Source organism: Heterocephalus glaber, unplaced genomic scaffold (genome assembly GCF_053883595.1).
Source record: "Heterocephalus glaber isolate CG9 unplaced genomic scaffold, H.glaber_assembly_v1.0 deba00001773, whole genome shotgun sequence".
NCBI lineage: Eukaryota > Metazoa > Chordata > Mammalia > Rodentia > Bathyergidae > Heterocephalus > Heterocephalus glaber.
Genome location: NW_028258463.1, coordinates 8,321,840 through 8,334,396, shown reverse-complemented (window position 1 = coordinate 8,334,396; position 12,557 = coordinate 8,321,840). Strand labels below are relative to the sequence as shown.

The window sequence follows — 12,557 nt, the reverse complement described above, 5'->3', positions numbered from 1 at the left end:
GGGAGAAGGCTCCATGCCCAAGGAACAGGGCCGGCAGGTGTGGGGCGAGCACAGGCCGCTGCCACCTCCGCTGCTCCTCTCTCCCTGCCCAGCCTCTCGGAGACGGCCGGGCCCCCGGGGTTCCCCGAGGGGTGCGAGCTGAGATTTGGCGGGGATTGCTTTCCACTCAGGAAGTCGGGTTGTGCGGCTGTGCAGATTAAGGTGCAGCCTCCCGGGGCCCAGAGCATCCAGGCTGCTCCAAGCCCAAAAGAGCAGGAGGCCCTCACTCACCTCCAAGGACACCCAGCTGTGTGTCTGTCCTCACTCCTTCCTCTGTTGCTGGCCTCCTGCTGTGCTGGCAAACAACTTCCCAGGGCTGAAGAGATACAAGACACAGGTCTCAGGTGGAGCTGGGTTTTCTGCCCTTGGTCTCTTGTCAGTAGACGGGGAGACCCTTCCTGCCCCTGGGCAATACCAGACCAGACTCGCCTGTTATCCCAGCACTCAGGAGGCTGAGGCAGGAGGATGGCTGCAAATTCAGGGCCAGCCTGGGCTACATAGTGAATTTAAGGCCCTGTCTCATGAAACCAAAAACCACTAGAACAGCTGAAGGGTTCTTGGTTTAGAGACCTCTCCATCAGCCCATGGGCCCCAGGACTTGGGGCTGCCCTAGCAGCCAGGGCAGGGGTGCGGTGTGCCCATCTGCTCTGTGTTACAGACTGGAAGGGCCTCCCTGGCACCGAGCAAGGGGGTGGGCCAGGAGGGAAGGCTCATTAGCCAGCGGGCCTTTCTACACATTTCCCTCAGCTTTGCTCTCAGGCACGAAGGACAATCTTTCCTGGGCGCTGGTCCAAGACCAGCACTTCCCGTTTCCCAAGCGGAAACAGACATGTCTCCTCGGCACCCTGCGCAAATGAAGATGCTGGGTGCGGGAGCAGGGCTCTCCTCGGCCACCCCTGCTCCCCGGGGAGCCTGAGTTAGTGGAAGAGGAGGGAAGGACAAAGCCTAGGAAGACCTGGAGCAAACTGGGCCCTGTCTGGTTCTGTTCCATCCTTTATCCAGGGGTTCACGGCCAGGGTCTTTGAACCTGAGAGGCCTCAGGGATCCTCAGCAGCCCCTGATGACAATCTGGGTGCAGCCGCTCTGACAGGGTCGCCTGTACCAAGGCCACCCTTAACCCTTCCCTGCTCTGGGGTCGCTCAACACTGCGACTCTCCGCCCTGCACCCTTGGCTGCCGCAGGACTCTGAGCCTGAGGGCAAATCCAAACCAGTACTTTATTTTTCCACACAAACTTCCTTTAGACCAATCAGCCCACCTTTATGAGCATCTTTCCAGGGCCCCTGTGAGGCCCCTACTTTTTGGACCACGAGGCTGAAGTTATAGGCAGCCTCACCTTCATGACTTACTTTGAAGAAGCCAGGTTAGGGCAAGAAGAGGGCTCAGACCTGGCCCAGGGGAAGGAGCTGGGCTGCTGAGCCGAAAACTGAGCTGTAGATTATTTAGATTCTGAATACAAATGATGCCTGACATGGTGTCACACATCCTAGCACTCTGAAAGGCTGAGGCAGGAGGATTACAAGTTTGACCCCAGCCCGGACAACTTAGTGACTTAGGGAGACTGTCTCAAAATAGAAAATTTATAAAGGGCTAAGGATGTTGTAGCTCAGTGCAAAGGCCCCATGTTTAATCCTTAGTTTGAAAAAAAAATTTTTTTTTTATTGGTACTGGGGATCAAACTCAGGACCTTGCCCTTGCGAGGCAGGTGGTGGCACCACTGAGCTAAATCCCAGCCCTGAAAAAAAAAATTATTAAACTGAGCAAAAATGGGGACAGGGATGTAGCTCAGCAGTGAAGCGCCTGCCTGGTAAATTCGAGGACCTGAGTTGATTGCCGGTACCAAAAAACCCCAAAGTAAACAGCAAAAATGAAGCCATCTTCTCCCTGCTTCCTAAGCCCTGGTCTGTTCTTAGTTACTGTACCCCAAACCTTCCCAAGCAGTGGTCTGGGGGCCTCCCTTCCTGTTGAGCTCATGGGAGCCCCTCCTCCCCCAGAGGCTGTCTGCTTGCTCCCTCGAATTTCAGACTCCTAGTTACCCCTTCTTCTCGGGGTGCACTTAACCCCACCACCACTGGGGGGCCCTTCCTCTCCAGCACCCACACATTCCAGTGCACTGTCTCAGACACTCAGGGCTTGTGGGGACCAGAAATGAAACTCATGATAAATGTCCCAGACTCTGCCCTAGGGTAAAATACTGGGGAGTGTGTGACTGCAGAATTGGGGCACTGCTTCCACCAACTGGGGGTCCCAGCTTGGCTTCTGGCAAGTGGTGGAATGCTAGAATGGCAGCTCTGGCTTCTGTAAGAGGAGCCAGGAAAGTGGGGGTGCTGTGGATCCTGAATGTCCCCATGAGTGGAAAGCTTGGTCCCCAACCCAAGATGGGGGGGGGTGCTTCAGTGGAGCCTAGTGAAAGAAACTGGGCCTCTGGGGGCCATGCCTGTGACTCCCCACGGGACTGAAAGCAAGAGAGCTAGCCATGAACTACACCTACAAAACCGTGAGCTAAAAGAAACCTTTCCTTTGGCTTTGTGTGTGTGTGTGTGTGTGTGTGTGTGTGAGAGAGAGAGAGAGAGAGAGAGAGAGAGAGAGAGAGAGAGAGAGAGAGAGAGAGAGAGAGTCTCACTATGTAGTCCAGGCTGGCCTTGAACTCATTATATACCCTAGGCTGGCCTCAAACTTGCAGCAATCCCCCTGCCTCAGCCTCCTGAGTCCTGGGATTACGAGCATGCACCACCATGCCTGGCCCTCTTTTCAAACTGATCATCTCAGGCATCTGTGTTACACTAACAGAAAGGAACCACCATGGCCTCAGGATCATAGGAACCACCACGATCACAGGACAGAGGCAAGGGGCCAGCGATTTAGCTCAGTGCTTCCGCAGCCTGCCTCAAAAGAACTCAGGAAGGTCCCGAGTTCGATCCCCAGTACCAAAAAAAACCCAAAACACAGGACAGAGGCGGTGAGTTTCAGCAAACCCAAAGCTGCCAGTCTGAGGACTTAGACTGATGTCATTCAGTCCTTTGTTTTTGTTTGAGGCAGGGTCTTGCTATGCAGTTCAGGCTGGCTTTGAACTCAAAGAGACCCTCCTGCCTCAGCCTCCAAGTGCTGGGATTACAAGCAGGCACCACCACCCCTGGCTTTCACTCAGCCCTTGAAAGTTTAACATTTTGTCTCCATGCTGATACCATGTGCAAAAAAAGAACCCTACGCCCCACTCACTAAGCATAGTACTCAAGGTAGAGAGAAGCTTCATAAAAACAGCTTACACACAATCACTAGAGACCAGCATTTCCTGTGTGCGCCTTGCTGGCGGGGGTCTTGAGCGGAGCAGGAGAAAGTGAGGGACATAGTCTGTCCCGAGAGAAGGCTCCGGCTCTGCTTCAGAGGGGCGGCCACAGGTCCACACACTGTGGTCAGCTGGGGAGCCCCTCGGGGGACAGAGGGCCAGACACAGGGTCCCCTCAGCTACGGACAGGGCTGGGCCCCTCACCCCACCCAGCTGAGCCCAGTACCCTGTTCAGAGCCCGGGCAACTGCTGGCAGGGAACCGAGTACTCACCCTGCTCGTGTCCTGGTGGTGGTGCTGCTGCTGGGGCCCCAGGCTGAGCTCACTCCAGTACTAAAAAGTCCTGAGCTGCAGGCCCCCGGCACACTCACCCTCGGGGCTGCCATCGGCCTCCTCCTAACTCAGTCCTGGCCCTCTACACACCCGGCCCAATATTCCTGCGTCAGCCACCCCCAACGAAGCTCCCACTTCAGACTACACAGCAGTGTGTGGTGGAACCTCTCTGCCACTGGTCTCACCCTCCCTACCTGTCGGCCACTTGGTCACCACAGCCAGGTCCCAAAACACAAGTCCAATCACGAATGTGAAATATTGAACTGTACAATCCTATCAAATGATTAGACAAATAGGTGGCTTAAAAAAATAAAAAATGCAAAAGCATTAGAAGAAAACAGGCAAAGCATAGTCCCTGAACATAGAGTTTTTGGTTTCATATCAAGGAACCAGTATAACTCTCTGTAAGATAAAAATTTGTAATATCGGGCTGGGGATTTAGCTCAGTAGTTCCGGCACCTGCCTCACAAGCCCAAGGTGCCGAGTTCAATCCCCGTACCAAAAAAAAAAAATTGTAATATCTTCATGTAAGCCTTATTTATTTATTTGTTTGTTTATTTTTGAGACAGGGTCTCTCTCTGTAATTCAGGCTGGCCTTGAACTTGCTATGCAGCCCAGGCTGGCCCCAAACTTGTGGTAATCCTCCTGCCTCAGGCTCTTGAGTGCTGTGATTTTAGGTGTGCACACCACACCTGGTTCATCATGTAAGCCTTTCTTGAGAAACTATTAGCAATACTACAAAGTTGGGGAATGGATTCACAAAGTGTTAGAAAAACGCAGTTCCAGGGCCAGATGGAGGCCAGCTTGGACCACATAGTGAGTTCAAGGCGAGCCTAGACCACATAGTGAGACCTTGTCTCAATAAAATAAAATTTTTTAAAAGACAGGAAAAGGGCCAGGGGTTTAGCTCAGTGGTTCTGGTGCCTGCTTCACAAGTGCAAGGTCCTGAGTTCAATGCCCAGTACCAAAAAAAAAAAAAAAGGAAAGGAAAGAAAAGAAAAGAAGAAAGAAAGGGCAAGGGCTGGGAATTTAGCTCAGTGGTTCCAGTGCCTGCCTCAAAAGCGCAAGGTTCCAAGTTCGATCCCTGATACCAAAAAAAGAAAAAAAAGAAAGAGCGAGCAAGCAAGTAGTTCTAGTAACAAATTCATTTCTCCCTCTCCGAAGCCCTTACGGGGCAGCAGCAGAAACAGCAAGCCGCACTTCAGGGCTACTTTGTGATTCTGGACACCAAATCCAACCAAGCAGAAAAGCACAAGAAAAATCTACTCATTATCTTCACGACAAAGGGGAGTCAGCTACAAACTTCCTGAGTAATTGCTAGGGAAGGGAAAGGCTGTCAGAATCTAGCACTTTTTTTCTTCCTTTTCTTATCTTTAAAAAAAGAACTAGTTTCTGCCTCCTCAATATCACAGGAGGAACAATTCAAATCACTGTGTCTTTAAGCCTGGCCCCTGCCACCTTTGCCATCTCCCCGGGTCTTTCTCAAGGAGGTCTGTGAGCGCCCAGCGCTCCAATTCCCCCTTCCCCTCGATCCCCGGTCCATTGTCATCGGCAAACACTCGTGAGGACAAACCCAGGGTCTGCTCCTTCATGTCTGCCCTGCTTGGCTTTGCGTCCCTCTACCTCACACATAGCACGTTTAGAACCGACAGCTCTCTAGCCCATGCCTCTGCCTCTCCGGAGACTACCAGCCCCTGGTGGGCAGGGACCAGTCCTGGTCTTCACTTTAGGATTCTCAGATTAGGCCTAGTGCCTGGCCCAGTGCAGATCTTTAACAAATCTCTGCTGAGTGAGTATTTGAACATGTACCACTCACTCTGCTGAGCTCTTGGGGGTTTTTTGTTTGTGTTTTTTTGAGTCAGTCTTGCTATGTAGTTCCAGCCTGGCGTTGAACTCACAGAGATCTTCCTGCATCAGTCTCCTGTGGGCTGGGATTAAGGGCCTGCGCCACCATGCCCAGTGAGGTCCTGGCTTTTAAGTAAACTGCTCAAATGATGGTAGTCTTGGTGTCTTTGGAATAAGGTTCAGGGTAGCGGAACCCAAGGGGCATGAGAGGCATGGTCCCATGAAGGGCACTAATTGCTGTCACACAGGTTCAACTAAGGGGCTTGGGAGGAGGGGAGGACAGCACGTCACACGTGGAAACACGTGCTTCAACCAGAAAGCAAGTCCAGCCAACTCTCTCTCCATTAGGCGGGTGGAGGAAAACCATGGTGGCAGCAATCGGCTATCTGTCCCTTCCTGAACGCGGGGCACCTCCCCAGCCCCCAGAGTACACCCTCAGCCACCTCCCATGACCCAGCCACTTGGTACTCACCACAGGCCTAAGCAGGCCTCCTCCCCTGCCCCTGCCCAGGCTGCCGCCGTCCCTACGCCTTGAACACACCACGTGCACTTCAACAGTGGTGACAGCGGTTCCTTGTGTCTCTGTCCCCGCCCCCGGAGGCGCTCCTCATTGGTCACTCGACTCCTCTGCCAGCTAATTGGCCTCGCTCTCGGAAAACCTAACCAATGACCTTTCCGCGTTCGTCTCCTGCCTCCAATCCCGGAAGCCCATCGGTTCCGAGGATTCGGACCTGTTAGGTTGCCGGGGCCCCTGGCAAATCCTTCCTTCCCGGTTTGGACGTCTGCGCTGGGACTTTGGTTCCGAACCTAGCGTAACCGGGGCGGGCGGCGCGGGGTCACGTGGCCGGCGGCTCCCATGACGCGCGGGCCGCTGGGCGTCACGGGGACGTTGCGGCGACTTCCCAGGTGGCTAGGGTACCTCTGCCAGCTGTGTGGTCGCGGTGCTGTCATGGACCTGGGACCCATGCGCAAGAGTTACCGTGGGGACCGCGAGGTGCGGCCGGGGCCCTGGGTCACCTGCGAGGAGCGGGGAGGGCCGCGCCTTCAGGGCCCCAGCGGGGAGCCAGGGCTGGGGTCACCTGGTGGGAGGATGGGGTCAGGGGACTGCGATCCAAGGTGGGCCCCGCTTAGCAAGAACCCTGAGTTGGAATCCAGCCACTAAGTGGCCGTGTCACTTGTGTAGTGAGTGTACTGACCTTGTCTCGGGCCCCCTTTCCCATGAGGATGCTGTGGACTTAGGTATTTAAAAAGTAGTTTATAAAATGTTTGATAAATAAAATAAGTAGCCGGGCATGATGATTCTCTCCTGTAATCCCAGGAGTTGGGGAGGCTGAGACAGGAAGATCACAGGTTTGAGTCCAGTCTGGGCAGTTCAGTGATGTCATGAGACCTTGTCTCACAATTTTATTTTATTTTAATTTTTTTGTTTGGTTTTGGGTTTGGGTTTTTGAGACAGGGTCTCATTATGTAGTCCAGGCTAGTCTTGAACTCACTATGTAGCCCAGGCTGGCCTCAAATATACAGTGATTCTCTTGCCTCGGCCTCCCGAATGCTGGGATTACAGGGATCCACCTCCATGTCTGGCTATTGTCTCATAATTTTATTGTAATTATTTTTTATTTATTATATATATTTTTGGTACCGGGGATTGAACTTGGGTCCTTGTGCTTGTGGGGCAGGTGGCGGAACCACTGAGTTAAATCTCCGGCCCTGTCTCATAATTTTAAAAAAGGCCTTGGTCTGTAGCTCAGTGTGAAGGCCCTGCAGTCATCCCTGGGTTCAATCTCCAGTACTCCAAAAAATATAAATAAAGTAAGTGAATTAGGGGAGGCAGAACTTCAGCTCTCATCATGGTCATTCCTTCTGCCCAGCTCCGGGAGAGCTTCCCTCCTCATGGCCAGGACTAAGAGAACTTTTTGGACTTGGGAATCCTGAGCTGTGGTTACACAATCAGATTGCATGTGAGCATTTGCACAAAAGCTTGCTTAAAATGCAGTTTTTTTGTTTTTTGTTTTTTTGGTACTGGGGATCGAACTCGGGTCCTTGAACTTGCGCAGCAGGTGACGAAACCACTGAGCTAAATCCCCGGCCCGAAAATGCAGTCATTGATTAAACCTCAGACCTGCGTGAGGATTTAGAGGGTGCAGCCCGGGTCTTTTTAGCTCCTCCAAAGATTTGGATACATAGAGAATTGTGACACCTTGACCTCCACAGCCATCCTTTACTGGCTGTGCCAGCCAGCCGGGGGTTTTTGACCTTTTTATGCCTGTTTTGTCACCTGTAAAGTGGGACACAGATTCTACTTTCTAGGTACTCTTTTTTGTTAGGGGCTTATTGTTATAAGAACAGAGTGGATTAATATTTGGAAAGTGGCTAGAGCCAGGTATGATGACGCATGCCTGTAATCATAGCACTCAGGAGGCCGAGGCAAGAGGATCACTGCAAGTTCGAGGCCAGCCTGGGCTACATAGCGAGACCCTGCCTCAAAAAAACAAACACTGTTTAGAGTGCTTAGATGGGGGCCAGGTACATTGTATGTACTGTGCATCTTTCTAAAGACTAAAACTCCCTCCCCAGGCATTTGAGGAGACTCACCTGGCCTCCCTGGATCCCATGAAGCAGTTTGCTTCCTGGTTTGAAGAGGCTGTCCAGTGTCCTGACATAGGGGAAGCCAACGCCATGTGCCTGGCTACCTGCACAAGGTAGGCACAGCTGCGGGCCCAGTACAGTTGGCTACAGAGGAAGTCAAAGCCTGGGAGGCTCTTGCTTAACCCAGTGGTGGCCAACTTTGTGGTTCCAGCTCTGTTATTAAAATGCTGTTTGGCCTCAGGTAAGTAACTTGTACTGTCTGGGCCTCAGTGTCCTTAGTTGTAAACCGAAGAGCAAGCCACTAAATCCCATTTCAGTGATAAAATGCAGTGCCTTCTACATCTCTGTCCTCGTTTGATTTTCTTGAGACAAGGTCTCACTACGTAACCCAGGCTGGCCTTGAATTTTCAGCCTCCTGGGTGCTAAGATTACAGCCATGTGCTTCCACGCCTGTCCTTGATGCATGTGACCCCTTGCCTGCCTTGGCTCCCTCTCTGCCTAAGGCTACATCTCAGCCAGTCCTGGTGGTACAAGCCTGTCATCCCAGCACTCCGGGAAGCTGAGGCAGGACTGCAAGTCTTAGACTGGCTGAGCAATTTAGTGAGACTCTGTCTCAAAATGAAACAGGGCTGGGGACAAAGCCCAGTGCTGGAGCACTTGCCTGGCCTATACCACCACCAGCAAAAAAAGAAGAAAGGCCCCATATCTAACACAGTGGCGGGAGTGAGGATCTGGATGCGGGGGTTTGGGAGGCCCTGGGCCCTGGTTCAGTCCATCATAGGCTCCTGGCGGAGTTGTCACCCTGTTTCTGCAGGAACATCCCCTGGGGGCACTCAGGGATGAGGAGGCTCTGCTGAGGGGGGTGGGGGGCACCAGCCACTTGCAGGTGGGAATGGAGCGGGGACCCCTGGGCCCTGACATGGTCTCCTCTGTGTGTCCCAGGGACGGAAAGCCCTCCGCCCGCATGCTGCTGCTGAAGGGCTTTGGTCAGGACGGCTTTCGCTTCTTCACCAACTATGAGAGCCGGAAAGGAAAGGAACTGGTGAGGCCTCTCAGTCGGTCCCCGACCCTCCATCCCCAACCCCACTCCTCTCTGGCCACTCCCTCCTGTCCCTGGGCCTTTGCACCTGCCCCTCTCTTTGCTGGGAACCAGTGAGCTGCCCCACTCTGTCCCTGACAGATACTTCCTGTTCCTTTAGCTCTTGGCCCAGATGCTGCCTCCTCCAAGGAGCCTCCTTGACTGACCCCCAGTGAGGCCCTGTGCTGTCCTCTGCCCTTGTAACTCCCAGCTTCCCTCTCTGCCGGGGGTTGAATGTGTGCCTGGGTTTTAGGGATGTGTTGTGGGATTACTGTCGGTCCCTCTGCCACACGGGAAGCTCTGCGGGAGGAGCGGTCGGACCTGTTCCGTCTCTGTCATCCCCCACACCTCGCTTTGGACACAGAGCTGGCACTGTGTGTGCCCCGAGGAGTGAGCCCATGATGTCGGCCTCTCTGGGTCAGCACCAGCCCCACACGCAGTCCCCACAGTCTGTGGGTGAGAGACGTGGCCAGGCCTTACATTTGGAGTCAGACTCCTCAAGCCCAGCTCTCCCACTTACCGTGTGAGCTTTGGTGCGTTACTCACTCTCTCTGAGCTGTCTCCACAACTGACAGTGGGTCTGTTTTTGGAGTTGTTTTTGTTTTGTTTGTTTTTGGCTTTTTGAGATAGTCTCAGTAGGTAGCCCGGGCTGGCCTTGAACTCATGGAGATCCTCCTGCCTCAGCCTCCTGCGTGCTGGGATGCCAGGCAAGCCCACCACGCCCGGTTTGGTTTGAGGGTTTGACGAGGTACCATTAAATGAATGGACCATGAGGGCCTGTGCCCTGCGGACCCCTGCGTCCCTTGAAGGCTGAGCCGCGCCCTGGCCTCATGGCAGCCTCTGTCTTCTCTGTCACTTCCAGGACTCAAATCCCTTTGCCTCCCTTGTCTTCTACTGGGAGCCCCTTCACCGCCAGGTGAGTGAGCACCAGGGACAGCCCGGGTGGGGTGGCGAAGGTGACTTTATGCCCGAGCCCAGGGCCGGCCCCCGGACAGGACCCACACCTGCTGGGCCAGGTGGGTCCGGGGGCTGCTGGAGCCGGAGTGGCAGGCAGGGCCAAGGGCTCCACCCGCCCAGCCAGGACGCCCCAGCAGGTGCGCGTGGAGGGCCTGGTGCAGAGGCTGCCGGAGCCCGAGGCCGAGAGCTACTTCCACTCCCGCCCCAAGAGCAGCCAGATCGGGGCTGTGGTCAGCCGCCAGAGCTCTGTGATCCCTGACCGCGAGGTGAGTGGCGCTGCGCCTTCGTCCCCTGCACCGCCCACACCCACAGCCCCAGTCTGCGCATGCTCAATACACCACCCACCGCTGCCCGCCTCCTCCCTGCAGTATCTTCGAAAGAAAAATGAGGAACTGGAGCAGCTCTACCGGGAGCAGGAGGTGCCCAAGCCGACATACTGGTAAGGGACGCCTGGACCCAGGACCCCTGAGTGGGGAATTACAAATCTAACCCTCCTGGGACCCCTGGTCAGGCAAATCCCAAGGCTTCCTTCAAGAGAGCTGAGAGTTGTGGTGCACTCCTGTCACCCCAGTGCTCGGGAGGCTGAGGCAGGAGGATCGCGTGAGTTCGAGGTCAGCTTGGGCCACATAATGAGACCTTGCTTCGCCTCCCAGGGGAGGCTATGTGCTGTACCCACAGGTGATAGAGTTCTGGCAAGGCCAGACGAACCGCCTGCACGACCGCATCGTCTTCCGGCGGGGCCTCCCCACGGGGGACCCCTCCCTGGGGCCCATGACCCGCAGAGGGGAGGAAGGCTGGCTCTATGAGAGGCTGGCACCATGACTGGCATCATTGGTGCACGGGGCCATCGGTAGAGACACCGCCTCCACACAGCCTCTCCCTCCCTCCCTCCTCTGGGGCCCTGGAGCCATCCCCAGTTGGGTCTCAGCTGCTGAGTGGAAGGTCAGGGTGTCACAGAGTCACAACCCTGGTGGTTTTCTGGACCTTGCCTATGCCTTTTCCAGAATAGCCCCCAGGGTAGCAGGCTTGGTGACTTCCCCTCCAGTGAGCTGGTTCCCAGCAGCCCTGTCTGTTGCCATGGGATTCATGCTACTGAAGCCAGAATAGCCAATCAGATACCTCATCAACAAGTCAGACTTTGAGCCAGGCATGGAGGTGCACACCTGAAATCTCAGCATGCTTGGGAGGCTGAGGCAGGAGGATCACAAGTGCAAGCTCTGGCTGGGCAATTTAGCAATTTACTGAGACCCTATCCCAAAATAAAAAATAAAGGTAAAATAATACATTTTTAATAAAATAATAGGGTTTTTTTTGGTGCTGGGAATTGAACCCGGGACCTTGTGCTTTCAAGGGAGGTGGTGGAACCACTGAGCTAAATCCCCAGCCCTAAAATGATACTTTGACTTTGAAACAGAGAGTCAGAGGCTGGGGAGTGATGTGGTTAAGTGCTCCATGGGAGCCCAGAAGTACAGTTTCCAGGGCCGCCGGGGTCCCTCTTTTTGTCTGTGTGTGCTCCTCCTCCCACCTCCAAATGCCCCAGTGTCTCTGCACATTGTTTTTTTCTCTCTTAAACTAGCTAGAATTGATTTATACCAAAAAGAAAAAAAAACCTTCTTCACCAACAGGATTTTTTTTTTTTTTTTCAGTACCGGGGATTGAACTCAGGACCTTGCACTTGCAAGGCAGGCTCGGTGCCACTGAGCTAAATCCCTGGCCCGACAGGATATTTTTATAGCCTTTCCCTCAAACTGATTGCTGCCTTCTGTTATGTGAAGCATGCTGATGTGGAAAAGAGATTAAATTTACTCTTTGTACCACCAAGGGGCCCACAGGTTGCACCTCAGTGTGGGGAGAGTCTTCAGGGTCCTCTCTGCTCGGTGATGAGTGTCCCGTCCCTAGACATATTCGATCCCAGCCAGACGGAGCTGGAAGGTGCATGCGCTGCTTCCTCAGCTTTGCCATCTGTGTCACCTTTGGAAACTTTGTGTGTCGGGGCGGGGCGTGGGGGTGGGGTGGTACACAAATATATGGATTTCATTTTCCAAAAATAAAACTACTAAAGAGATTTGCATTCCCACCTCTCCTAGAGATGATTCCTGGATCCCTGGGGTTTTCACCCACAGGGGAGCTTTGAAAATCTGGACAGCCACACCCACTGTGACTTAACGGGTCTGAGTGTGGCCCAGAGCGAATGTCCTGGTCTTCGATCCTCGCTGCTCCCCTCGGTCGCCCTTGGGCCACACCACAGTGTCACTGGGAGGCAATCAGGGTGCAGGCTCTGAGTTCCAACCCAGACCAACTGGGTCTGTTTTGAAATTTTTTTGTTTTTGTTACCGGGGATTGAACTCGGGACCTTGGGCTTGCAAGGCAGGCGGTGGAACCACTGAGCTAAACCCCTGGCCCTGTTTTGGAATTTTGACCAGACAAGCAAG

At 53.9% G+C, this 12,557-nt stretch overlaps 1 protein-coding gene and 1 long non-coding RNA gene across 6 annotated transcripts in view; one reads left to right on the top strand and one right to left on the bottom strand.

Moving 5' to 3' along the window:
* LOC147821037 (uncharacterized) overlaps window positions 1-6,132 on the bottom strand; it is a 36,993-nt gene extending 30,861 nt beyond the window's left edge. For both annotated transcript variants that reach the window (XR_015447814.1, XR_015447815.1), the window contains exons 1-2: window positions 5,974-6,132; window positions 271-355 (exon numbers count right to left, since the gene is read on the bottom strand). This is a non-coding gene — a long non-coding RNA (uncharacterized LOC147821037). The remainder of the gene's footprint in view (window positions 1-270; window positions 356-5,973) is intronic.
* A 70-nt stretch (window positions 6,133-6,202) lies between these two features.
* On the top strand, window positions 6,203-12,190 carry Pnpo (pyridoxamine 5'-phosphate oxidase). 4 transcript variants are annotated; one of them, XM_004859577.4, is made up of 7 exons: window positions 6,203-6,495; window positions 8,079-8,203; window positions 9,033-9,132; window positions 10,031-10,084; window positions 10,263-10,391; window positions 10,494-10,564; window positions 10,779-12,190. In XM_004859577.4, exons 1-7 carry the CDS (start codon window positions 6,358-6,360, stop codon window positions 10,945-10,947), a joined length of 786 nt encoding a protein of 261 aa, XP_004859634.1. In that variant the 5' UTR covers window positions 6,203-6,357; the 3' UTR covers window positions 10,948-12,190. The 4 variants fall into 4 exon arrangements, with proteins under 4 accessions (XP_004859634.1, XP_012933093.1, XP_021095954.1 ...); XM_013077639.3 differs by having other exon boundaries at window positions 6,218-6,495; window positions 10,260-10,391; XM_021240295.2 differs by having other exon boundaries at window positions 6,218-6,495; window positions 10,185-10,391; window positions 11,772-12,190.
* The last annotated feature ends 367 nt before the right edge of the window (window positions 12,191-12,557 follow it).